Source organism: Nipponia nippon, unplaced genomic scaffold (genome assembly GCF_047370975.1).
Source record: "Nipponia nippon isolate SJK-2023a ecotype South Korea unplaced genomic scaffold, ASM4737097v1 scaffold_6, whole genome shotgun sequence".
Taxonomy (NCBI): domain Eukaryota; kingdom Metazoa; phylum Chordata; class Aves; order Pelecaniformes; family Threskiornithidae; genus Nipponia; species Nipponia nippon.
In genome coordinates this window covers 36,761,788-36,788,037 of record NW_028262380.1, presented here as the reverse complement: position 1 = coordinate 36,788,037, position 26,250 = coordinate 36,761,788, and the positions used below count along the sequence as shown (strand labels likewise).

General features: G+C 38.2%; 1 protein-coding gene across 8 annotated transcripts; it reads left to right on the top strand.

Annotated features, from left to right (window-relative positions):
- Positions 1-120: 120 nt before the first annotated feature.
- On the top strand, positions 121-26,250 carry TRAPPC11 (trafficking protein particle complex subunit 11). Of its 8 annotated transcripts, XM_087736863.1 has the most exons (30): positions 481-620; positions 1,216-1,475; positions 1,633-1,802; positions 2,242-2,312; positions 3,136-3,250; positions 5,355-5,454; positions 6,081-6,154; positions 6,385-6,481; positions 7,333-7,466; positions 7,811-7,958; positions 8,845-8,938; positions 10,149-10,228; positions 10,328-10,406; positions 10,491-10,545; positions 11,992-12,137; positions 13,266-13,327; positions 13,430-13,562; positions 14,285-14,415; positions 14,936-15,091; positions 15,603-15,790; positions 16,458-16,606; positions 18,131-18,252; positions 18,908-19,027; positions 19,380-19,445; positions 19,547-19,703; positions 21,339-21,447; positions 22,163-22,254; positions 23,140-23,273; positions 23,660-23,827; positions 25,263-26,250. In XM_087736863.1, the coding sequence occupies exons 2-30, from the start codon at positions 1,461-1,463 to the stop codon at positions 25,305-25,307; spliced, it is 3,210 nt and encodes a 1,069-aa protein (XP_087592989.1). In that variant the 5' UTR covers positions 481-620; positions 1,216-1,460; the 3' UTR covers positions 25,308-26,250. The 8 variants fall into 8 exon arrangements, 3 of the variants coding, with proteins under 3 accessions (XP_009473089.1, XP_087592988.1, XP_087592989.1); XM_009474814.2 differs by lacking the exon at positions 1,216-1,475 and having other exon boundaries at positions 123-620; XM_087736862.1 differs by lacking the exons at positions 1,216-1,475; positions 19,380-19,445 and having other exon boundaries at positions 123-620.

Sequence of the window (26,250 nt, the reverse complement as noted above, 5' to 3'; positions counted from 1 at the left end):
TCGGCTCCGCCAGCCTCCCCTCTTCCTTCTTTAGCTAACTGGCTCTTTCGCCAGTGACGTATCCGCGCGGGCGCTCCCTGACTGGCCCGACGGTAGAGCGGATTGGTCGCTTCTGCTGTGCTTCCGGCGCTCGCTTCCGGAGGCGGCGGCCCTCCCTCGCCCCGCTCCCGCTCGCCGACGCCTCCCGTGGCCCGCGGTCGCTCCCGGCTGCCGCTGCCCGGCGCCGAGCTCCAGCCCGCGGCGGTGAGCGGCGCCCCGCGGGGGGACGGGCCCCACGCCGTGTCAGCGCCCGGCGGGGCGGCGGGGAGCTCCTGCAGCCGGGGCGGGCCGGGGAGGAGCGGCCGGCCTGGGCCGCGAAGGCGCCGCGCTGAGAGCCGCCCTCCTGCCGCCTCGCAGGCCGCCTGCCCGGGCGCAGGATGACCCTGACGCAGTGGGACTTCCCGGTGGAGCTGTGCTGCCGGCCCATGGCCTTTGTCACCCTCACCGGCTTGGACGTGGTGTACAACGCCGTGCACCGGGCCGTGTGGGACGCCTTCTGCGCCAACCGGAGGGCCGACCGCGTCCCCATCTCCTTCAAAGTGCTCCCCGGCGACCACGAGTACCCTAAGTGCAGGACGAAGGTAGCGAGCGGCGTGTGCCCCGGCTGCTCCCCGCGCCCTGGCGGGCCCGGCCCCTCACTGGCTTCCAGCCGCTGCCCCTGTAGCAAAAGCCGGCGGCTGGGGGTGGGGTGGGTGGAGGGTTTGGTGGCTCCCTGAGGGCAAGGGCCGTAGCCAGGGGCTGGTCTGATCTGATCTGCCTGGTTTACAGGCAGCTGAGCAGCACTCGCAGTGCTTACTGCTCAGCGGGACTTCTGCTGTCTCTTCCCCTGCGGTTGGAGGGGAAGCGTGGGAGCTTGAAGTCTGAGAAAAATTGTTAGGGCTAAGGGGAAGCCAAGGGCGCTGTGGTGGGCTGCTGTGGAGGCATAGGAAGCCAGGGTGCCTTAGCTTATTAGCGAGAAGTAGAGAAAGCCAATATGATTTGCTTTTTAAAGTACTTGCAATTCATTTACTCAGCCTTAAGGTATGCTTGTAAAATTTGAGCTTTAATGAAACCTAAAGTTTAACTCTGGAGAAACTAGGTATTTGAATTTGGTGTATTCTGAAAAAAAAATGTAAAGCCTTTAACTAAGTGAAATGCAGCAGAAATAATATCTCTGTTCTACTTTCTGCTTTGCAGTGGCAGTTAGGAAGCAATGTCAATGTGTTTAACCCTTGGAAAACTACATCATTCCGTGATGCTGTCAAGGAATGAGAATCCTGACTGGTTTCTCCTGGCTCTGAGAGCCCCTCAAGAGCCCCCTTTTAAAATAAACCTAGTTTTTCGTGAAGATGTGTGAAACGTGCTTCTGAACTTGATCATCTTCTCCAGTCTACCTGGATTCTGCTGTTCTTTGTTGCTGACATCTCAGGCATCAGGCCCTGATGCCAGGGAATGAGGTGCATGTCTTACTTGATAGGAAGCAAAGGCTTGAGGGGAAGATGACAAACATATCCACAAGTGACAGGAGTGTAGAGGCAATTCCCCTTCTTGTGCTATACTAAGAGGCTGGTAAATGGATTTGGTAACTTGCTTTAATAACCTCAATATTTTCAGAGGACATCTTATGAATGGTATATTCCAAAAGGAATCCTGAAGACTGGCTGGATGAACAAACACCTGAATTTGGTTCCAGCACTTGTTGTGGTGTTCTATGAACTAGACTGGGATGAGCCGCAATGGAAAGAAAAACAGTCGGAATGTGCTACTCGAGTTGAAATTGTCAGGTAGAGTTTTTTCACTTGGCTCATAATGTACTACAAGCTAATGATAAATGTGAATTGCAGAATCCTTTTTGCATGCTAAGCTATTTGAATATATTAATTTTTTTCTTAAACGCAAATTAAGGGGAACTTGAACTCTGCTTTTTGAAGTACAACTGGCAGTAAAGAAACTTTTTTTTAAATGGTTTATTTTTAGAAGTGATTTGAGTAAAAACAGCCCCTGAAATTTTGCTTGCTAAACTAGGCACAATTGTTCTGTCCCATCTGAACAAAGAAGAGAACACAGCATTCTGTGGATGATGCAGCATGTTGTTGTGTTTGGTTTTATTTCTTATATAGCATTCTTTCAATGTTTCCATCTAGACTGAAAGATCATTTTGTTCGGATTATTCACCAACAAGAAGTGAAACCTTGACAGTGTGCCCTGTTGTTTTTATTGTAGGCAAAGCTTGCAGGGAAGAAATACGAAAGTTGCTGTGGTTTTGATTCAGAAAAAAACACCATTACCTCCAGGTACTAGAAAAATCTGTACACAGTTGTGATGGTCTCGTTTTTCAGAAGGCCTGACAGACTGAGCTGACTAATATTTGTGACATTATCTGCAGTTCTTAATATAATGTCATTTATATATATGACGTGCATTGTGGCTGCAGAAAGGTATACAAATGGAAAGAGTGCTCAGGGCGGTTGACCCTAAACATTTGATACTTTTATCCTTAACTTCTTCCTCTTAAGTCCAAGTGCATCTTTTGATACACAGTATCAAAAAATGGTATGTTAGTGTAATACACATGACATACCTCCTTGTAAGTAATTTGTATTTTAAAAAGCAATGAGAACTTAGAGGAAGGGTATTTGGTACCTACAGAAGCCTTTTAGTTTAACTCAGTTTTAATCAATAAAATTTTGGAGTCAAGTGTGAAATGTGGTATGTTTTAAACTTACGTTTCTGTAGAGCTGCTGCCTCAGCTGTAGCTGCATACTTTCTAGTGGCTGGCAAACCATTTTTTACTTTTTGTTGCTTTTTTCCCCCTACCTGCTATATATGTTTGTCTTTTCTGGATGCTATTGTAGTTTTCAAGACGCAGGATGTTTAATTCTGTGAGAGAGATGAAAAGTTTATGTCATACTTCTACCTTGTTGCTAGCTAAGCTGTTCCTAGAAAGGTTCTGCTGAATGAAGCACATAGTACTCTGAAAGAAGTAAGAAAGAATGTGGTCTCGATTTTATGTGTATTGGATTTTTTCCAATCCTTGTGCTGGTCAAGCTTTTAGAGCCAGTTTGACATTGCAGCACTGCATACTGCTTTCACTTGTGCTTTCCTTCACTTCACTAGGGGAAGATGTTATTGCATCAGAGAGAGCAGCAGCTTTATGCAATGCTTGTGACCTTTCTGGAAAATCCCTCTTTGTACTTCCACACACTGATCATCTTGTTGGTTATATTATAAGGTAAGTGACTGTAAAACACTGTTTTGCTCTGTTTGCTAATGGAGGTGTTGAGAGGGTTGATACGTTGGGATTACGATGATGTGACATGCTGGTTGTAGACCAGCAGTGAATGTTTTATCAGTTCACTGGAATTCTTCAGGTTATTCTGCAACCCGATGAATTCCACACAGCTCCCCTTTCTCTGTGAGGCTGAGTAATGACTGTCAGGGATGTTGCTTTTGAAGAAACATTATTAGATATCCCAAGACATTCCCTTCCTCAAGTCAAGTAGAGGCAAAGTGGGCTTTTCTGTCTCTACAGTGCTTTTGGCCCTGCTCGTTCTAAATAACTTTCCCTATAAATGTTTTGTTGGGTGTAACTCTGTATTAGCAGGTCTTTACTTTTTTTTTTCCCTCCCCCACTTCCTGGCTGTATAGGTGTATCTCTCCATGCTAAGTGGCATTTATCTGGTTGCAAATATTACGTCTTTGTCATTTTTTACATTTCTTGTGCTTTCTGTTTTAATATTTGCAGGGAATACAGCTTCAAATAAATTATGAAGGCCTTTCAAAAACAGAACAGGGAAAGGAAGACAGTCGTGTGTACACCTAAAAAGAAGGGCTCAAACTAAGGCAAATCATGGTTTATTAAAATTAGTTTTGATTTTTCCAGATACGCTTAGGGAGAGGAGGGGTCATGGTCTGAGAGACTAATTCTTCCTTCTCTCACCCTCATATTTATATATAAACAGTGAATTTCTCAACATAAATCAGTGCTGTTGTATCCATACTGCTCATAAACAGAACAGCTACTAGAATTAATCAAAGTAACCGTTACTCCTAGTTTTTCATATTTTGCTCAGTGCTAAAGAGGGAATGTTTACTGCGTGTTAACTAGCATAAGCCTTTGCAAACTGCGTATAGTTGCATTTTGATATGTGATTTGCCGCTTTCTCCACATTTGTGGAGATAAGGCTGTATCATTAGGGATTAACAGCTCTTTGTGCACATGTTTAAAAGAACATGTTTAAGCATATAATCATGTCAGAATTCCTGGTATTAATCTTTTTGTTTTGACATTTTTAATTGAGATTTCATAGTAGTAAAAGAGAATAATTTTTTTTTTTAACCTCTCAGACTGGCTTGTATTTTCTTATACAGCCTCAATATACTGCTAAAATAAGTATAATAGGTGGACTTAATTTATCTTGTCTTCCTTTTGTGACTGAACTCATAGTTAACAATTGCTGTCCATTGGTCTGTCCTGTTTTTTTTCATCTCCATCCTCCCTGTTGCACGGCGAGCAGAACACAAGTTGTGATCTGCCTTAGTCAAAGTTTGCAGTGATCCCTTCTTGGCCAAATCATACAACTGGTACTTCATCCTTTTTCCTGTGTGTGTCAATGCTATTGAGCATATTCCTCTCCTGGATTCTGGTTTTGTTCTAGTTCATTTTACTCCTTACAATGTGATTATACAGCATATGCTTCTTAGGTCCTCCTCAGCCTCCTACTGTATTCAGTGTTCTGGGCCTCTTTGCCTTTCTCTTCTCCCACTGTGTCTTTCCATTGGGCTATTTATATTGCAAACACAAGTTCAGCTGTCACCTCTGCAACTCAGGTAGCTGTTGATGTTTGGACAGGATGATGAAACCTAGTCTGTGCCATCATAATTTTATTTACTGCTATTTTTTCCTTCCCGCTCCTCCCCTCACAGTCCAGCAAATAAGATCTTGACCTGTTCAGGCCTATCTCAGGAGCCTCTGCAAACTTCGGTTGTTTTGACTGAGGCACGTCTGCACTTTCTGTTGCCTTGCAAAATCCTAAGAGCTTATCCTCCGACCTTCTCATGTTAAATACTAGAGATTGTTGTATGAGAAATCAATCCGTAAGACTCTTGAACCTACTTGTTCTACTTTGTGCTACCCTTGTGTAAGGCTTTGTGTGAAGAGTTTTTGTCTGCAAACTCTTAACCTGTGTGGTAACTTAAAGAATAGTTTAGTAATACCTCAAGCTTCTTTTGCCAGCCTTAAAATAAGCACGGTTAAAAGTAACTTATTCTGAAGTTCTTCAGATTCTTTGTATGTGGGAAAAGCTTAGTGAAACTTATGAGCAACTTTGTTGCAGGTTGGAAAATGCTTTCTATGAGCATGCACAAACTTACTATTATACAGAAATACGAAGAGTTAAATCTCATAAGGAGTTCTTGAACAAAACCACTCATCAGGTAATGTTACCCTATTTTTGAAATACTGCGCAAGTTATAGTGCATGTTAAAACATGAAAATAAGGGTGGGTTGTTGCTTAAACATTTTTATTTCCCCCCTTCCAACTTGAGATGCCTTCTCTCAGTATAGAAAGTAAATCTGGTTTTATTTTCTGCAGCTTAAACTTTGATTTTGATTGGTTTTGTTCTTATGTTTGTTTGTCTTCCTCACATCTTCCCTAGAGGAAGAGCCTATAGGAAGAGCCACTGCCCAGAAATTAAGCTCTCTGATTAAAAAAAAATGAAATTTTCTGTATGCATTAACCTATTTGAAGTAGTATCTTAGCAAGTTGTGGGAAGTACTTCCCTTAAAAGCTCAGAATCGACACTGTTGGTGTAGAGATTTTGGGGTGTCACAAAGCCTCTCCCCTGTTCCAGGGTAAAAGACTTGTAATAGATTAAATCTGTTGAAAGATCACTGCTGCGTCATGATGGCAGAGAGAACTCTTAGGAAACAGTTGCACAGTCAGTTTTTCAAGTCAACTGCTATATTATGTAAACCTCTGAAATTATCACCTGTATCTGCTTTGTAGGTGATGGGTATGTTCAGATGTTTGTGAATGATGTACACTGGTTCTGTTTTGCAGCTTCTATTTGTTAGACACCAGTTCAAAATAGCATTCTTCAGTGAGCTGAAACAGGATACACAGAATGCTCTCAAGTAAGACTCGTGTAATCTTCCCCCACCCTCTCTATCCTAAATTGTTGCGAAGCCATAGACTATGATAAATATTTTCCCAAATGCAAAATTATTTAAACATGTATGTAAGAGCTGAGTTCTTCATTGGGAAGAACACTCTGATTGGAAGGCTGTTTTCTGCTGTCAGCAGTCCTGTTCTTAAATTTTATTATCTTGTATGACTTAACTCTAATTTAAGTATTTCTGCTTAGAAATTACAGAACTGCTTATAATCTTGTGCATGAATTGAGGGCTCATGAAACAAACATGTTGGAAATCAAGACCATGGCAGGATTTATAAACTACAAGGTAACAAGTGTACTTCTACTCTTAGACAACCTTTACTTAAAAAAAAAAAAAATTGATGCATCTTTTATGTGTAAAGGTTTAAAAGTTCAATTTTTATATTGCTTTTAAGGAGATGGATTAGAAACAGCTATTAGTGGAATACCAATTACACTCAGACTTGCAAAGACTTCTGAAATCCACACGAAAGAAAGATCCTTAGCTGAAGTTTGGGAGTATCTTGAAGGATTGGAGTTCATTTGAGATGCAGTCATCTGAAAAACTAGACTCTCTTTAACTCTCAGTCTGTGCAGGGGGAATGAAAACAAGGGTTGCTTGTTCCTTGAATTTTTTTGTCTTCTTGCAAAGCTTAAGCCAGTTCAGTTACTGCTTGTTAGGAGGGGGAAAGTAACTCTTTAAGAATCAGACCATACTTTTGTGGTATTCTGGGGGCTTTTAAGAAAAAAAAAAAAAATTACCCCACCATTTTCAACAATCCTGGACTTGGACCCCATCAAATTCCATTTCCACACTGCAGGCTTCAAAGCTAATGATCTTCCTAGTGGCTCTGCAGTTCCATCTTGAATTTGGCTCCGAGTTATGCACTCTTCCATTGATGATTTGAGGGAGAAGGGGAAGAAAAATAACATTAGATGAAATAGAGGACCACATGGTTTCAGGTGTAGTATATTATGGTTTACATCTCTCTTTCTCCCTCTGTTTTCTATGCTATTTGAGCTCTTCAGAAATATGTAAAATTTGTTTGTTTGGTTTTTGTATGGGTGGCATTTTGGTTTGGGTTTGTTTTGGTTTTTTTAAGCTAATCCTTAGCAGCCTAACACAGTTATTTTTCCTCTTATTTTGTTTTCTTCTAGATCTGTCGCCTCTGTTTTCAGCATAATACTCCACTGGATGCAATTGCTCAGTTCAGGAAACATATTGACTTGTGCAAGAAAAAAATAGGAAGTGCAGAACTGGCTTTTGAGCATGCTGCCTGGATGTCTAAACAGTATGTTTGTGCTTAGTAATGTTTCTGGTTTAGTTCCTGTATAACCTTATGAAGTTCACTGTTTTACTTGTCTAGGCAAGATACAAATTCAGAGCTCTTTATCTAAGAAAGAGATACACTAGATCATAAAAACTGTATGCTGTCATTCTGTTTTGTGTTGATTATCGACCACTTTTCCCTGGGAATGAACAGGACATGGCACAAATGCAGCCATAGAACTTAGATGCGAAAGTTCAGAGAAGTATCATCTGTCTTAAGACTAACCAGCACTTTTAATTGAAATGTACCTTATAGTTCAAATTGCTGTTCTCTACATAATCTTGGTTATGAATTTTTTTTAATAGGTTTCAGGCTTTTGGTGACTTGTTTGATGAAGCAATTAAGCTGGGATTGACAGCAATTCAAACTCAGAATCCAGGTTTCTATTACCAGCAGGCAGCCTACTATGCACAGGAACGGAAACAACTAGCAAGTATGCTTTGTAACCATGATGTAAGTTGGGAGGGGAGAAAATGCTTTGCCAGTAACCAGATAGTAAATTAGATAATGTTTTAGTTTCAAATGGTAGTGGTATAATCAATAATATGTGTAAATGAAATTCAAGGAAAGGATATGTGTTTTTTCTGATGCTTACTAACATTACAAGTATTTGTTATGTGTTGGAAAGGTTACTCTGGAACAAATGCGTTAGTATTTATTTTATTACAAATAGTGTCTATTTTATTACAAATAATTCTGATATGTTTTCAAAATACTTATTTGAAAAAATATGCTTTCTACATCTCCGGATACTTGAAAACTTACTGTTTTGTTTTTCCAGTATGTTTCTCTATGCATGCACTTTATCTGGTGACTTACAGGAAGCAGAGAAACAAGAGCATTAGTATTAGAGTGTGTGTGGCAGGGTAGGTGGTGGTTGTTGTTTTGGGGTTTTTTTGCCACTTGCCTGGTAGAAACGGTTGCATGGAAAATTGATTTCTGCAGTCAATTAAACATACATGCTAATTATATATAGCTACTCTCCTGCTGACATGTCCCAATTATTTACAAATCTCTTTATTCCTATTGGAGCTATTTACTTGTTGTTCTTGGATTATCTTGTTAGGAATTAGTTTTAAAAAGGATTACCCAGTTATTCTTTAACAGTATTTGAGACGAGTGAAGGTGAATGAAGTGGAATGTGAGACTGAATTAATGAGAAATTTTAAAATGTTTGGTTTTCCTGAAGTCCTGTTTTTATACAGGTGGCTGGAAGGGTTATATGTTTTAAAGCAAATTTCTTCTTTTATGTGCATGTGTATTGGAGCATCAGATCACTTTTAATGCTTTAAAATGAAACATGAACCCTTTTTTATGACTATATTTGCTAAATTTACAGTCTTCTGTGATATATCCCAATCCGGATCCCCTGGAAACGCAAACTGGAGTGCTTGACTTCTATGGGCAAAGACCATGGCGGCAGGGTATATTAAGTACGTTTCTGTGTCTTGTATCTGTGGAGTTCAGACAAACTTCTTTATTTGCTGATCCTGCCAGTTGACTTGGTGGGCATAAGCACATAATCCCATTTCCACAGAGCCAGATGCAGGGCTGGGACCTCACATTCTCGTTAGTTGGTGGTACGACTTGAACAGGTGTCAATTAGAAGTGTAGGAAGTGTTTCAACTCTATAACAAATAGAAAAAGGAACCTCAGGTTTATGCAGGATCAAGGTCTTCAGCAAAGTTGCATAGGCCGTACTGAAGCTCTGCTGCTGCTCTGTTTCTATTGCTGCCTAAGCCATGTGTAATCAGTGTGCTGCAGAAATGCCTGACTGCAGTGAAATGCATTGTTCCTGGGAAGAGAAGTTGGAGAACTGGATACAGCAAAAGTAACCATGTCCCTGAATGCGATTGTTATAAATTCATCCTGCCATCCATAGTGATCTTGTCAGCTGTAGGCAGGAACTCATTACTCTTTTCCTGCAAAAGCTTTTTGATTTTGAAATGGATTGAGAGGATGCGATGACTAGATTTTAATGTAAGAAAGGCATTTGTGGTTTTCCTATTAAGGAGGGTGTTTTCTCAGAAATTCCGACTTTGAATGTAAGGACCTTATTTCATTTACTGTAAATACAGTACTGTCTACCCTCTTTTATCTTCAAGTGTTACTGTTTTAAAATTAGTTAGAATCTACTGCCAAGGTTAAACAGTTTAAGATGAAGAAAAACTTTACCTGTTAATATTTTCATTTTTTTTGATTCCAGCAAGAGTTTATAGTCTTTTAAAGCCTTATACAGTTCTTCATATGTTGGCATTTTCTGCTGCTAGAGAAACATAAGCTTGAATCCTTACTTGAGATCAGATAGGAAAAGGGCTACAAATTTGTCTTAACATATGCACTTTAAATGTTAATAGATGCAGTCTAAAGATTAGGTTGTCTTACTGTAGTTTGCTATTTTTGGGAAGCTTCAGATAACTTTTTAAACAAAAGGCAAGATGTTTGTTCCAGAATTTCCCTTCTAGAACATGGAGGATGCATGAGTTCTTAAAGCAATATATCCGTCTCCTAGGCAAAAGAATGTTTAAGAGTTTGAGTGTTGCTTGAGTTGGAGCTTGCATTGCATATAGCTCACAACATAAATAGTTCCCTTTGGGTCCGGACAAAATTCCAATTTCATGGATTTTTCATTGTCTTATGCAGGCTTTGATCTTTCTGATCCTGAAAAGGAAAAGATGGGGATTTTATCCCTACAGTTAAAAGAGAAAAATGTCCTTCACTCGGTAAGTTTTATTCTACCAAAAGAAAAAAAAAAATCTGTTTTCTAACATTATCCTAATGTTTGCGTATATAATGATATCAGTAATGGTTTTATCTGTTAGGAGCTAATAATCACTTTGTTGAGTAATGCTGTTGCGCAGTTCAAGAAATACAAATGTCCAAGAATGAAAAGTCATTTGAGTGAGTATAGATATTCAGATGCATTTTTTTAAAATTAATTTTGCAAAGACTTTCCATATTGATCTCATACTTTTTTTTTGTCAGTGGTTCAAATGGGAGAAGAATATTACTACGCTAAAGATTATGCCAAAGCTTTGAAGTGAGTACCATCCATGATTGCTTCTTTCACATGCTGTTATTCTCACTAAGACCCCATGTCTTATTGCTATGGAATAATGTTGGAAGCTCATCTAAGATGCTCGTAGTACCTGGATTTGATTGAAGCACAAGCTTTGGAGTCTACAGACTCCACTTATATCAAAGAAAGCAAAACAGATATGATGAGTCAGTTATTAGAATAGAACAACTTCCTGCTGTAAACTGTTGTGGGATTTGCCTTATTGGGTGAATATTATTTATTTCTAGCTCACTGATTGAGCGCTCTCTCTCCCTCCCCCCGCCCCCCCCGAAGTGATTTCTGAAACTCGCCTGCTACTGCAATGAGAAATAGTTACATTTGATTACAGACTTCGTAGCTACAAATTCAAAAAACATAGAAATGTAGCTGAATTTAATTTTTGTTTATATACCAGGGAATTAGTAAAAGGAATTATTTTTATTGGCGTAGTTTTCTGCTATTAATGACTACAGAGCTAGGAAAGCTTAGTGCTGAAGTACAGCTACCATCTTTTCTGAAGGATGTGTTTTATGCTTAGTTTCTTAACTTTGTATTTTTAAGGGGAAACAGAGTCAAGGTCATGTTAGGTAGGAGTCCCTCAATGTTTTCATTATTCAGGTTTCAAAGATCACATGTTGTAAAGGGAGTATGAGGTAGAAGAGATGTATTTACTGTTGTTACTAGCTGACTGGAAGCTACATGGAGGAGAAGATAGGCTAGGGTAAGCAGATCAATTTGTATCAAGCCTAATTTTTATACAAACAAGCATTTCTTATTTATGTTTCAGTAGATTTTCCTGAAGTAGGCAGAAACTCTTGTCTTGAAGGGTTGAACAGAGTTTAAAAAAATCCACTTCTCTGCTTTGCCAGTAATAGCAAACATTGCTCAGTATTAAAACCATATTAAGGTGTGCGGTTTTGCCTGATAAAGATTGATGCGTGTGTTGTTTGTAGATCTTTGAAACCCTTGGAGGGAGCAGGGGATAGGAGGTAGGAGGGAAAAGAAACATCTCAGCTTAAGGAACATTAAAATTCTTCAGTTTGGAAGGGGACTTTATTGTGAGGTTTTGGTTTATTTTTCTTAAAACTTACCGCATACTCAATAGTAAAGTGTATTTTTAATGCAATGCTGGATTAAGACTCTTCTTTTGCTAATTCTTTATGTGAAGACAGATGAGTTTTCCTGTTGTTCTTTTGTGAAAATTATTCTAGCCTGAAATAGAGAATTTATCAAATTAATGTGTTTCTTTACAATAATTTCATGCTGTTTTCAACGAATCATTGCCATATGTAAACTGTAGACTTGACTGTAATTTAGCATTTGTATTAATGAAGATGAATTTTGTGTTCATGATACCAAATAAATGCAAGCTTCTAAAAAATACTGGTGCGTATAACTTGCTTTTCTCTTAACTTTACTGTGTTGCAGGCTCTTGGATTATGTTATGTGTGAATACCGCAGTGAAGGATGGTGGACTCTTCTCACTTCCATATTGACAACAGCTCTCAAATGTTCATACCTGATGGCCCAGCTAAAAGATTACATAACATACTCTTTAGAGCTACTGGGTAGAGGTATTCCTTTAAGAAATATACTCAGCCTATAGAGAAAAATTAAAGTACATGTATTTGGAAGTCTGACAAATCGTTGTCAGACGCAGTGCTTACAGTACTTCCAATGATTTGACTACAAAATAACTGGATACCTTTACTGAACTTTTACTACCTTCTCTCATATGCTGGAAGTTGAATTTTGTTGCTCTTCTATGATAAAATTCATTGCATTCAAATACAGTGTGCCAGGATATCTGAGGCACAGAACTCTGTTTCAGACTGTTCAAATAATGTAACAGAAACTTTCTGAACTTTGGGATGGGGGAAGAACTGTAATATAGCTAAAGTGGAAAAACATTTTTCCTAGTAAGTAACAAAACTAGCACCATTTTTCTGGACTTTAAAATCCCAAATACGCTTCTCAGATTTGTTTACTAGAACTCTGCTGCTGAAATATGCATGTGGTATGTTTTAGGGAAAGAATGTGACATAGGGTGGCTGCACAGTAATAATGCAAGCACTCTGCTTCGTGTAATGTCTGTTACTTGACATTGCAGAAATAATCCTTTTGTGCCCCGGATTGCTAACTAATACCACTATTGGGGTAGGTGTGGTAAAAATGGGTTTGCATCGTCTGTTAGCTAGCCAAGCTATGCTGCTTTGTATTAAAGAATAGCCAATGAGACAAACCCACCTTTCTTCATCTTCAAGAGAACAGTGCTTATTTCAATTAGTCCTTTTTTCTTCCTGTCACCTTTTCTAACATTATCGAAGCTTGCCTTTTGCATGTCCCAGAGTTTTCTGGTTTCTACTGTTTCCTCCATTTTTAAATATAAACAAGAAGATGTAGGCATATTCTCTTGGGGTTTTCCTCCAATAAATTATGAAACACTTGTCTAACCAAAAAATATTTCACTTGGTTCCAGTAGAAGTAAGAGGAAACACTTAAAATGGGGGAAGTTCTGAAAACTAAACGAATCCTTCGTTACTGGTAGATGGATGTTAGATTTTTTTTTTTTTTCCCCCCCAGAATGTGTTTTTTTGAAAGATGCAATCTAAAGGAAAGATTTATTTTTACATTTAAAAAAAAAAAAAAAGTAAGAGGACTTGCTTCTGTCTTGTAATCTTTGGTTTTGTTCTGTTTGTTAGCATCTACTCTTAAAGAAGATCAGAAATCTCGAATAGAAAAAAATCTGATAAAAGTTCTAATGGTAAGTAGCAAAACTCCTATTACCCTTTTAAATAATCTTAAGAGTGGTCAGTGTTTGGTAACCTTCTTTTATTATTATTTGTAATCTTCTATCTGTATACAGAATGAAAGCCCTGATCCTGAACCTGATTGTGATGCTGCTGCTGTGAAAGCATCACAAAAATTGTGGGCTGACCGTGTTTCCTTGGCAGGCAGTAATGTTTTTACAATAGAAGTCCAAGATTTTATACCATTTGGTAAGTAAGAAAGCAAATTTACACCAGATTATAAATTTTGATGTAGTTATCTCTTGAAAATAACTAATCAGGAAAAAATATAAAGTGTATATTAAAGCCAGCAACATTGAAACTCTTGTTTCAGCACTGTTCTGTTCTTCATCTAAATCAGTAAGATAAGAAATCATGAGAGAAGCCAGTGATCTCTTATCCCCAACATGGATTACTAAAGAAGAATCCTTTGAGCATTGTATCTGAGGGGAAAAAAACCTGAACTTCCAGCTGAGGCTACCTACGCCTTTAAACATCATAGAAGTAGGAAGCCCTTGCTTTTTGAAAGACTTCTGCCACTCTGCTGTGCTTTGAAGTAGGATTCTGAGGAAAGATAGCAGAATGTGTGCCAAGTAATACTCCCCATAGAAAGGGGGCATGAGTGAGCGGTACCTACAAAAGAAGTGTATCTAAGTGTACAGGATTTTTTTTTTCTGCTGGACTTCTGCCTCTCCTCTTCTCTGCAGAGGTTTTGGCCCAGTGCTGAAAAGTAGCTTTCTGTGACAGTAGCCAAATTTGTGCCACTTATATACAAAGCAAAGTTTTAAGATTATACACAGAACAATCCTTACCACAATTATTTCAAGAGTGTGCTTCTGGAATTTAATGTTGTAGTTCGATGTGTTTAACACCTACTTCTTGGGTTTTTTGTGGCTTTTTTTAATTCCCTCCCCCCTTTTTTTTAATTCCAGTGCAGTGCAAAGCAAAATTTCTTGCTCCTAGTTTTCATGTTGATGTTCCTGTGCAGTTCGATGTATACTTGAGAGCTGATTGTCCTCATCCTATCAGGTTTTCTAAGCTTTGCATCAGTTTCAATAACCAGGTAACTATGCTCTATCTATCTCTGACCTAGTGATAGAAGCTTATTATAAGAATGGAATAATATCCGTTAGTGTTTTTAAAGATAAACAAATTCAAAAGTTCTTTTAAAAAATTGTGCTACTACTTAAGTTGGAAAGGTGTTTTTTCTTTGTGCATTATCTATCGCTTTTGACAATATATTGATACTGCGGTAAAACTCCTAAATGCAGTTTGATTAGGTTGTTTATCATATCTTTGTTTCTCTATGAAGCTCTCTAAAGTTTCAGAAGGATCATTTTAATGTCTTATTTCTCTTGATGTTCTTGCATAAAGTTACATTAATTAATATAATGGATACCTTGTGTCAAAGAATTGCATTGTAATTACTTGCTAAGTCTGACTTCTACAGTGTGAAAAGTAGCAAGAACCCATGTAGTTTGATCCAGTAACACAGAGCCTTAACATTTGCTGTACTACCATTACTCTCTAAAGATGTCTTAAGTCTGGATTTATCAACTTTTTTCCCTGCTCCTCCGTTGTAGGATTACAACCAATACTGTGTGGTAGAAGAAGCCTATCAAAAAAGTGATATTCTAGAACAGTCATCGCAAGGAACAATGTGCTTAGTCCCTGGCAAAACAAGAAAGTTCACTTTCAAATTTGTTGCAAAAACTGAAGATGTAGGAAAGAAGATTGAGGTTTGACAATTTGTTTTATACCTTTCTTACTGATGCTTACAAAGGACTCAAAACTATAAAGCTGTCTCTAATCTGGCACCAGTTATGAATGTCACTGCAGTTCGAAATGTTTGAATTCTTGAAACTAAGTGCCAAAAATAAGAGTAAAATTTTATTGACAATACCAAAGCAAAAAATTATCACAAAAACTTGAGTATTGCTTCAAGTTTATTTGCTTTTAAATGTGTAATGCACTAAAAAAAGGGGGGGGGGAGAGATGGTATAGCACTATGGGAAGGTAGGAAACTACAGAATGCTACACTGCACACACACAAGCCCAGACAGTTTTCCCACCACTGTTTCATTAAATAAAATCCTGGAGTGGTGAGGTGTCTTCAGTCTACAAAGCTACCAGAAGCTTTTTGGTGATATCCAGGCACAACAAAGACGTGTATGTTGGAATACTATGTTGTTAACAGTAGGTGATCTGAAGACAAAGTTATCAGTATATGTTCAAATTTGTGTCTACCAGATCACCTCTGTGGATTTGATCCTGGGAAGTGAATCTGGCCGATGTGTGATTCTTAACTGGCGTGGAGGTGGTGGAGATGCTGCTTCATCCCAAGAAGCATTGCAGGCAGCACGTTCCTTCAGGCGAAGACCTAAGCTTCCAGATAATGAAGTGCACTGGGACAGTTTGACTATTCAGGCAAGCACTATGTGAGTAAAAACTTGAAATATCATTGTGAGTCTCCTGCGAAGTCCTGATCACTCTGCCTAAAAGAAGAAGAAAAACTTGTTGGGACTGCTTTAATATGAGCTTTTTAATATGTCTTTGCTTAACTGGGGATTATAGGTACTATCTTAATTCTTTAGGGTTTTGAGGCTTCAGATAGTTAAAAGTACACAAAAAGCTTGTATTGATCTCTGAGCATACCAGGTATGCTTTAGTTCTCCCCTTCACCTAACTTTGCTAGGCAGAGTTTTCAGACTTTTGTGCAAACTAGGAGGTGTTTTTGGTCTCTTCCAGAAGTCATCACACAAACAAAGAATTGCTAAGAAATTGTATTGGAAAATAATTATTAATGAATAGGCTAACACTAATTTAGATGGATTCAACAGAATTAAATCTAATTGCTGTTGGTGGGGGTGCTTTTTTCTTTCCTGGCAGAACATCTGAACCATCAATGCTTATTACTGGGGTTCCAAACTGGTTTTATAGAGTTGTTCCCATCATGTTGCTTTTCAGGAATCTCTCATCTCCTAGTTGAATAGGCCACCAGTTGTCAGAACTCTCTTAAACAATAGGCTGTTTTAGTCTCCTTTAAACTAGGCTTAAAGACTTGTTATTAAGAAACATACAATAACTGAGTCTTTTCTCTTAAAGGGTTATTTCTAGAGTGCCAAACATTTCTGTTCAGCTCCGTCATGAACCTCCTGCCCTGACTAATGAAATGTATTGTTTGATTGTGACAGTCCAGTCACATGAGGAGACAGTGGCCAAAGATGTTAAGCTTACAGCAGGTTTAAAGCCAGGTATTTGGGGTTATTTTCTTTTAATCCAGCAGTCTTCTAATTGACTCCTTGTTCTTGATGCAATGCAGAGAAATATAGTAAACAGCTCTCCTGCAGTAATTAAGAGCCAAACCAAAGTTAAGGTTGGGAATTACGAGATATTAGTGGTAAGAATAAGAGCTAACAGACTCATTCAGTTATGGTTATCTTAACCACCGCTTGTCAGTAGCGTTTACATGGGTATTTTCAAAAGATAAATCTTTACAAGTTTTAAAGAAAATATGGAAGCTTTTGTATTCCTTCCTAACCTTTTATTTAATTTGCTTATAACTAAATTTTTCTTCTTCCAAGAGAGAGATCTTTTTCTTGCTGAGATGAAAGCATTAGTGCTAGATAAATGTTTTCTTAGTCTTTGTAGGTGTCTGTGTCTCCTCCCTCCCCCGGACAATGTGGCTTGGTTTTTAAACCACTTGAAATCTGGGGAGCAGTGGAGAACTGACACCGAATTCCTTCGAATGAAAAGGAACAAATGAAAATATTGCATGTCTAAGTCCTAGTTAGCTGTATGTAGTTATTGCTGACAGTTTTCAATATGTGAAGCCCAAATGTTATACTCGGTATGCCTATTTGTAGCAATTATCCTAAAAGGCAAAAATATTTTTAAGCCACTAGCACATAGGATGCAATATGTGCTGTATGCTCTGAAATAGAACCACATTCCCTATCCAGTTGTACAGTTCATTAAAGTCAGTGGAGTGTTCTTTAAACTTATTTAATTGGATGTTTGGTCTTGGCTTCTAAAGCAGTGTTTAGTAGTTGGTCTTGATTTTTATTTTTTTTCCCTCACTTGACTCTTAACGTGTGATATGCAAGGTCAATGTGGGCTTGCTGATTACATTAAAAGAACAATGGAAATTTGACATTTCATTTATAGGGAAGGTGACATATTTTCCACAGTTGCAACTCTTTGGCAAGATGTGTCTTGTTTTGCTTTGAAAATTATCCCACGTGATTGCAGTAATGCCATTATTCTAGTCAACCTCTGACTTATGAGTGGTTTCATTTAACATCGATACATTTGTTTTTACGTATTTGCAACAGAGATTTGGAAGAATAGTTTTAAAAAGATGTAAAATCATAAAGCTATGCTCTTGAAAACGGAAAAATCACAGAACAGTGAAACTTAATTTTTACTTCATACAGAGTACCAAGAAAAACTTGGATCACATAATCATGTTGTGTTTTGTATATAGTAGGGAACATCTAGATATGATTTCTGACTCTTTAAGATTTTTTATTTTTTTTTCCTGGCCTACATAGATGAAACAAAAACCTTGCAGGACATAAACCCTCCAACTTGGAAAACTTAAGGTGTTGTCAAAACTACCCTCTGCTGGTACTTTTGAAAGGTTCCCTCAACTGAATGAACAATGTTAATTCCTCAAGCATTGCTTTTTGAGATGAATACCTTATTATTTTTAGTTATTGCTTTCATGCTTCAGTGATGTAAACCTGTGTGGATATGAAGACTGTTTTTAATCCTAGGGCAAGATGCCAACCTGACTCAGAAAACTCAGGTGACTCTTCACGGAACAGATGCGTGTGATGACTCCTTTCCTGCACTGCTTCCTGATATCCCTGTAGGAGACTTGCAACCAGGGGAAAAGGTGAAGGCTTAAAACCTTCTTTCTGTATCACACTTAAGAAAGTGGGCATCAACTAATAAAAGACTCTCATAGAAGGACCTATGTTTACTTTCAGATATCTGAACTGATAAAAACTTACGGCATATTTTACCTATTGTTTACTTGTAGTTTAGTATTTCTTTAGCTAGATCCCCTTTTGGACTAAATTTGGGAATAAGGTATGTTCTGGGATTGATGGTACACCTGGGAGATAAGAAATAAAATAAGGATGCTAATCTCGACTGTTAATTAAATGCACTACCTAATGGTCAGTAGATAGTAATAGTCAGCAAGTGTGATTCAACATGTTAAAGGATCAAATATGCAGATGTTGCACCAAACTGAAATTGTGACTACTAAATTAGAAGTTGGCTATATCATATATTACACAGTAATGGTTCTTTTCTTGTACTGTTAAGTAACAGATGAGCATCAGTAGCAAAGCAACTGGAGCTGTGCTACTCTGATTAAAATCATTCACTGTGTGATTAAGATCATGCATTGTAGGAGATTATGGTCAAAATAATACCCATTCTACTCTTGCCCTCTTGGACCAAGTAAGATGATTAACAAGTTTTGGACAGCTCTAGGCCTAATTAGCTATAGCGTGGCTCATACTGTCTCCTTTATTTTGCAGCTGGAAAAACCAATATACATTCGTTGTGGAACAGTTGGCGCAAGAATGTTTCTGGTTTATGTTTCTTACTTAATCAACACTGTCGTTGAGGGGAAAGAAATCCTCTGCAAGTGTCACCGGGTAGGATGTAAAGATGCACCAGTTGCTGGAGATACGTTCATGAAATACAAGAAATATTCTCAATCTAAAGGCTGTAATTCCAAGTCTCTTAGAAGCCTTTCTATTAGATAGGAAAAATGTTAAATCAGCAGCATGGTAGCCCAATTTAGGGTGAGCAGTTTCATAAGTATAGTCAGAAGAAAAGTTTTTGTATTTATTCTTAAACATCTTAAAGATACGTTTTTGCCTTGGGGGGGACTTGGTTAAAATGATGATTAAAAGTAATTTTACATTAGTAACGTCAATAGCCAGGTCTGAAACTGAATAGAACTCTTTTGCCCTCTTCTTCCCACCCCTTTTGTTACCTCTACAGGATGAAACTGTAACCATAGAAACAGTATTTCCTTTTGATGTTGCTGTCAAATTTGTCTCCACAAAGGTACATGTTTGAAAAGTTGTTGATATTTTGGAATCAAACCACTTTCAATAGCCGTACCTTGTTTAGTTAGAAATAGCCAGATCTTGTGTCTGTCTTGACAGCTGGAGCACTTGGACAGAGTATTTGCAGATATACCGTTTTTACTGATGACAGACATCCTGAGTGCGTCTCCTTGGCCTCTCACTATTGTAACCAGCCAGCTACAGCTGTCAGCTTCCATGACCGCAGTAGATCAGCTGGAATCTTACGTGGAGAATGGTAAGTTTTCTTAGACTATACTCTGTATCGGGAGGATACTTTTTGCATAAGTTGGGAGTAAGAAAGGGGGACATTTTAAACAGCATTTGCTTATCAAACTCTAAGTAGAAGAAAGCTGCTTAATACTGTAGTTGCTTGCCAGAACACAACTTAGCAATATGCTTCAAAATGTAGTTGTACTTCACTAGATCAAGTAAATAGACTTGAATAATAGATGGTAGCCAAAATTCTAAATATAACAGACATATAAGGGAAAGCACCTGAAAGTACTTCTGATGTGCAGCTGCTTAGATATCCATATGAAAAGATACTCAATATTTCCAGTGTTTATGGGCTACGTATACTTTCTGGAATGCAAACACTTTACCACGTGACAGAGGCAGCATCCAAAAGCTAAAGTGATCCATGTCCATGATTGCAGTCATGAAACTGAAAAATGTGAAGCTAGACAGGGTAGGCTGTAAAGAACAGTTAGAAGTATGCATCTTTTTTTATACTAACACAGTTTAATAACTTAATTGTAAAAAAAAAAAAAAAAATTACCTTACATATCTCAATCTTTAAGAGTGGAGAATATAGCTTTAAAGTCAAATAAATGGAGTACTTAGCGGTAGAGCTGATCCAAAATCTTCCAGCAAAACATTGTCTTTGCATTTGCTGAGTCAGAGATGTGAAAATGTGGGTATTCTATCAAAACTTGGAATAAAATGAGGCAGTCTGGATGGCTACCTGATTGTTGGGCAGCTCTCCACCCATATAATCAAGGACTTGCAAGACTCTAGTTCCTCCGTACATGCAAGGGTTACCTGGCAAAAAGTAATTATTTCCCAGGTCCTTTAGTCTTCAAGCTATGGGATTTCATCTTCAGTTCTGGCACCTAGTGCTTCATGGCTTCTAGTTGGTGCTTCTAAAGAGCTAATTGCCAGGAGGTATGAACTCCTTCACATACCAACTATGCAGCTGTCTACCTTTTGGTTGATTTTTTTTTTTTTTAATTGTAAGATTTAATGGAGATTAATGATTAACTTCAAATGACTGAAACATCTATTTTCTTTATACTTTTTTTTTTTAAATCCCTCTCTAAGTGAAAAGGTACTTTTTTTTTTTTGTTGTTCATTCAAGTGGAGATAAAAAAAAGAAGAAAAAGAGAGTGAAAACTCAAAGCAAGTAGATTTTTGTGTTCCCTCTCTTCCCCATCTCCCTTCCATTTGGGTGGGAGAAGAGAATGTCCGTGTTCATTTTTGTTTTAAAACATGAGAGACATCTTGTGTTGATGTCCTGGAATTTTCTGTGGGAGAAATGTAGAATTTGAATTGGTGTTATTTTGCCTTTTTTTTTTTTTTTTTTGTGTGTGCATGAACTCTAAATTTCCAATGACTTGTTATGTGTGTACATGGAAGACCTCATAATGCCATTCAGGAACTAAATGGTCATATATTTGTGTATGTCACCCTTTCAGGTATTGGGATATTTCACAATCTTTATTGAATTTATATATTATGTAGGTATACTATGCAAAGTACTTCAAAGGCCTTTCTGGCTGAACACTTGTGTTTGTGTCATATTGGATTTTTAGCCTTGGTGGCTTCTGCAATAACGACTACGCATTGATTTTAAACAAAATCTTGCTGATAGTTGTTTTACAGACAGGTGAGAGTGCCAGCGAGTGCTTTTGCCTTCGATGTCCTCCAGTTACTAATGCTAGTGGAGTGGCAACTGGATGTTATATCATTTCCTGGAAGAGGTAAGTATTTCTTGGCCTGGATGGGGAGAGCAAATGAGTTGGTTTGGTTTTAGGGAGGATGGTGAGTTGGTGTGGTTTTGGGGGTGATTTGTTTGTTTGTTTCGATCTTCCTGTAGCAATTGCTGTCTAGACTTTGGACCTTACCAATTACTGCTTAGCTTGTTAGACTTTTGAATAAATACATATTTCACTTAAGAGATAAATATTATGTGGTTATGGTTTTAACATTCCATGAAGCTTTCTTCTTTGTAAGATGTTAGGTCAATTATAAAGCTGTTTTGTCACCTTCCACTCCCTGTTTTCTCCAGTCATGAGATACTTCACTTGAGAAGCCAAGTGAAAGGAATAGCTTTGCGATAGTAGAAACAAACAAACTTTTTAAATGGGAAAACTATTTTCCCACTCTAGATTGTGGGTTTATGTAGTCACTCAGTTTTCCGAAACAAATGTTGAGGTATATCTTTCTTCTAGTTTGTTTAGTTTCAGAGCTGTTTAGTGTTCTTACTTGCCTTTTCCTATTTTATCTCCATGCTATGGCACTTTTTTCGCTCACTTCAAGCAATCCAATATAAGGATTTGGGTGTTTTCTTTCCACCACTGAAATTACTATAATTTTAGTTTAGTCACACATAAGTGATGTTCTTCTGGTGTACTTGCTTGATACTTTATGTTGTATAACTTTCAACATGGTCTGTATTTTGACTTTTTCTGACAGAAGTTCACCTGTGGAAAGTGTACCTGTTGTTAGTACAGTTATCACTCTACCGCATGTGATTGTAGAGAGCATTCCCCTCCATGTTAATGCAGGTAATATTCATTTGGCAACTTATATGTCCCAATTAGAATTTTTAGGACTGCCAAAGTTTTTACAGCATCCAGAGATTGCATTTACTGTAGCATAAGACAGAAAACTGGTGCTGGATATTATGGAGCTAGTGAAGGAAACTATATCATCTCTTAGACTGCCTCAAGCCTTGCCCATCTTTCCCCTCTTCAATTCAAGGGGAGAGCTGGAAGGTAGTTACATGAATGCGTTCTCTTAAAAGCTGTCAGTGGATTGACCTGTGTTACATGGCAGCACAGAGGCTAGAGTTACCTCTGCTGATGCTGCCTTCCCAGTAGGTTTCTCTAGACACCTATGGCAAGCATTGGTCCATCCACCCCCACCCTGGCTGCGTCCCAGGAAAGAAACAGCCTGGAGAATTGGAACTGCTTGCAGGCAGGTGAACTGTTTATCACCTGCACAAGAGCAGAGGGGGAGTGGAGAGCTCACAGAACACAGAATTCCTATGCTTTCCTCGGTTTGCTTTCATTTGTACTGAGATTCTTCCACCATCGTTTCCTGTTACATTTTGAAGGAGCTTCCTGGCAGTATCTGACAAGGTTTTGGTAAGCTGAAAATACCCAGCAGCAACCAAAGTGACTTCCTAGTTAGTATTCCTGGACAGCATTAGCAGTTGGGGGTTTTGTAACTAGATGTCAAAGAAATGTTACTGAAAAGCTGTAATGAAGTTGTGTTCTGTTCTTTAATCTTTTTTTCTGAAAAATCTTGTCAGAAATGCTTTAGATACCTAGTTATTGTATCTTTTTTTCTTCAAACTTTTCACCGCTCTTTGTGATAGACTTATTTTTTTAATGTATGGAACTTTAAGATGTATTTTGTATTTGAGATTACTTTCTTTCTTTCCAAAGATCTGCCATCATTTGGTCGAGTCCGAGAATCCCTACCTGTCAGATATCACCTGCAAAATAAGACCAACTTAGTCCAGGATGTGGAGGTGTCAGTGGAACCCAGTGATGCCTTCATGTTCTCTGGCCTTAAACAGGTACAAAATTGTCACATCTACTGAGCCCACTGGCTTATCTGGTAGCGGAGAATACATTGATCAGACTTACACTGATGTGCAGAGAGGACAAACTCATTGTGTTTCAGATGTTTAAAGTATGGTAAATTCTGTCTGGAAGAATGCACAGGTGCAGACTCCATTTAAAGAAGGGCTAAATGGCAGCCTGACTAGGAGCTGTTTGTCATGTTGTTTATGAGTAACATGGTGCTTCAGTATAGAAGTAATAGTTTAACTGGGATAGGAAAGTGGTTGCATTCTTTCCAACTTCAGAAAGTAAATGGTGCATAAATAGATAGTAAACAGAGGACTGCTTTTGGTCACAGAACTTATCTGCATTTGTGGGTTTTTTTCTTTTCTTTTTTAAGATCCGATTAAGAATCCTTCCTGGGACAGAGCAGGAAATGTTATATAACTTCTATCCTCTGATGGCTGGATATCAGCAGTTACCATCTCTTCATGTTAACTTGCTGCGATTCCCAAACTTCACTAATCAGTTGCTCAGACGATTCATACCGACACACATTTTTGTGAAGGTAAGACTGAGAGAAGTGCCTTCTGTTTAAAGGCTCCCTGTGGGGCTGCTCAGTTTTTGGGGACTGCCACCCCAGCTCTGTTCAAAGCTGAGTGTTTCTAAGCAGAGTAGAATGGCCAGCTTGTAACAGAGTTATTTGTTTTGAAAAGTCTTGGTTTGTGCATTGGTGTCATCAACCAAAATCCTTAGGAAATCCTGTTTAAGTGCAACAGGTATTTTGTTACAATTAGATGAACTAGCTGAATGTGCTTAGCCTGTCCCTGTTACGCCATGTCTTACTCTGTAACATGAGTTTTAAAGTTGTCTGTATTTTGAGTACAATGGAGTGAGCTAAATGTAATGAAATACTTTTAATACCATAATTTGTAGCACTCCTGAAAAAAAGTGTTTGAGCAACCCACATGACTAGGTTCAGACACACTGTAGCATCCCACACCTCTCTAACTTCTAAAAACACATCCTCTCAGTGAATCACTCAGTCTAGTTTTTTTTTTTTTCTTAAGTGGTATGACTGAAGACAATTCAATAATGTCATGAAAAATAGATCACAGGTTTCTTTTGACTTTTTAAGAATCATTTAAATCCAGTTGCCCAAAACAATGCTTTCTCATTCCACTGCTGCTGTCTCCAGAATATTGTATTTGCTTTCTAGTCAGAGTCATAGCAAGCAAGGAGCCTGAAGAGTTTGTTTATATAACTTGAGATGGACTTGTTCAGACATCTGTAATCCTGGTTCCAGGAAACAGGCCTGGCGTTCTTTCAGTTTTCTTTTAGCCAAAAGAGATAGGCGGAACTTACTTCTAACATATGCTGTCAATCAGTAGCTCTTCTAGACTGGTTGTCAAGATGTCCTTCTAAGTCAATACAAAAGGCTTTTTTCCTCAAAAACGTGATGTTCTCAATGCTCCTGTGGAGCCTCTTGAGCTTCAGAATTCTTTGCTTTTGCTTTGGAGTTAGTTGTCAGGACCTCAAAAAAACCTTATTGTAAGGATGCCTTTTCTTCCTTAAAACTTCCTCCTTGCTCTCTCCCATCTCTAGTGATTCTGCTTAAAATTCCTCCAAGAAGCTGTCAGTCTCATTCCTGTTTTATGCATTGATAATTATCAGCTTTTTCTACTGCAGTAAGAATCAGAACTCTGATCAGCCAGGCCTTGTGCTGAGCTGTCCAAATATGTGCAGAGGTGCTCTTGGCATTTAACAGGGCAGTTAAGGAGCTGAGGTCTCTACCAAGTACTCACTGGGCCAAACTCAAATTTCAGTTGGATGTCCTCTGTGTTTGTGCTACTACTGGAAACCATTAAAAGTAAGGATAGGCTTAATGCCATGCTGGTGTCTAGAGCTACGTTGATCAACACAATGTATTGCAAAGTGAGTTTCATAACAGGCTTAGTATTTTGCCTTTTTTTTTTAAATTGTCTGTCTTTATTTTCTTAAAGCCTCAGGGTCGTCAAGCAGATGATAACTCGATTGCAGCTGCGTAACTTCGAGACCTGTACCTCTGCACTTAAAGAAAATGGGATGTTGCACAGAATATATAAAGCTGGCTTGGAAACATGGCTTTGATCAAACCATAAGAACTAAATTTTATCTTTAAATTACAACTCTTAGCAGAACTAATGTGTTTTAAAAAAAACCAAACAAAATAACTAGTCTTTCGTAGACTTTGTTTAAGGAATAAACATGTGGGGAAAACTTGGTGCTTTATTTAACAGGAACATTCTTTTGAAGTTAACTTTGAATGTCAAACTCTTAAAAGTATTATTAAGGCATATTAAATGTCTTGAGTATTTAAGTGAAGAAATGCTAATTCATTTGACCAAAACCAAAAGACGTTTCCATAATTAACAGTAAGTTGAAGTGCAAAGTTTGTACTTACTATTCCTGAGACTTACAACATTGAAAACGATCGTCCTTTTACAGAAGTTCATTCTGTGCCACTTGTGCTGAGGGCAGCAGAACTGGGTGTGCAGTAGCACAGTAAACTACAAATGGTTATGTCGTACTGTTGGAATTGAGCTAAAAAAAAAATCTAATTTTTAAATCTAAAAGGCACTATTTCTCCTGGGTAAGCCATGCATCCGAATTTGAATTCAGCAACAGCTAGTCTAATGAACAGAGATTGATTCGTAACAGTTGGACTATCCAACCTGAAGCTGATATGATTTTGCATTATTTTACACGCACAGCTTCCAGATTAAAGGTATGTCTTGGTAGCCTCCTGCTGTGTGAATTTAAAAAATGGACATCCTACTGTTGTACAGCTCTGGATGAACTGGTGTTTAAAATACAGTAAATCATGTATATAAAAAAAAACGCATTGTGAAAACTGAAGTTGTTTAACTTTCTAAATAATTACATTTTGATTGCTTGAGAAATACCTTATTTATTGTCAAAGTGAAGTTCTAATAAACAGCTTGTAACAGA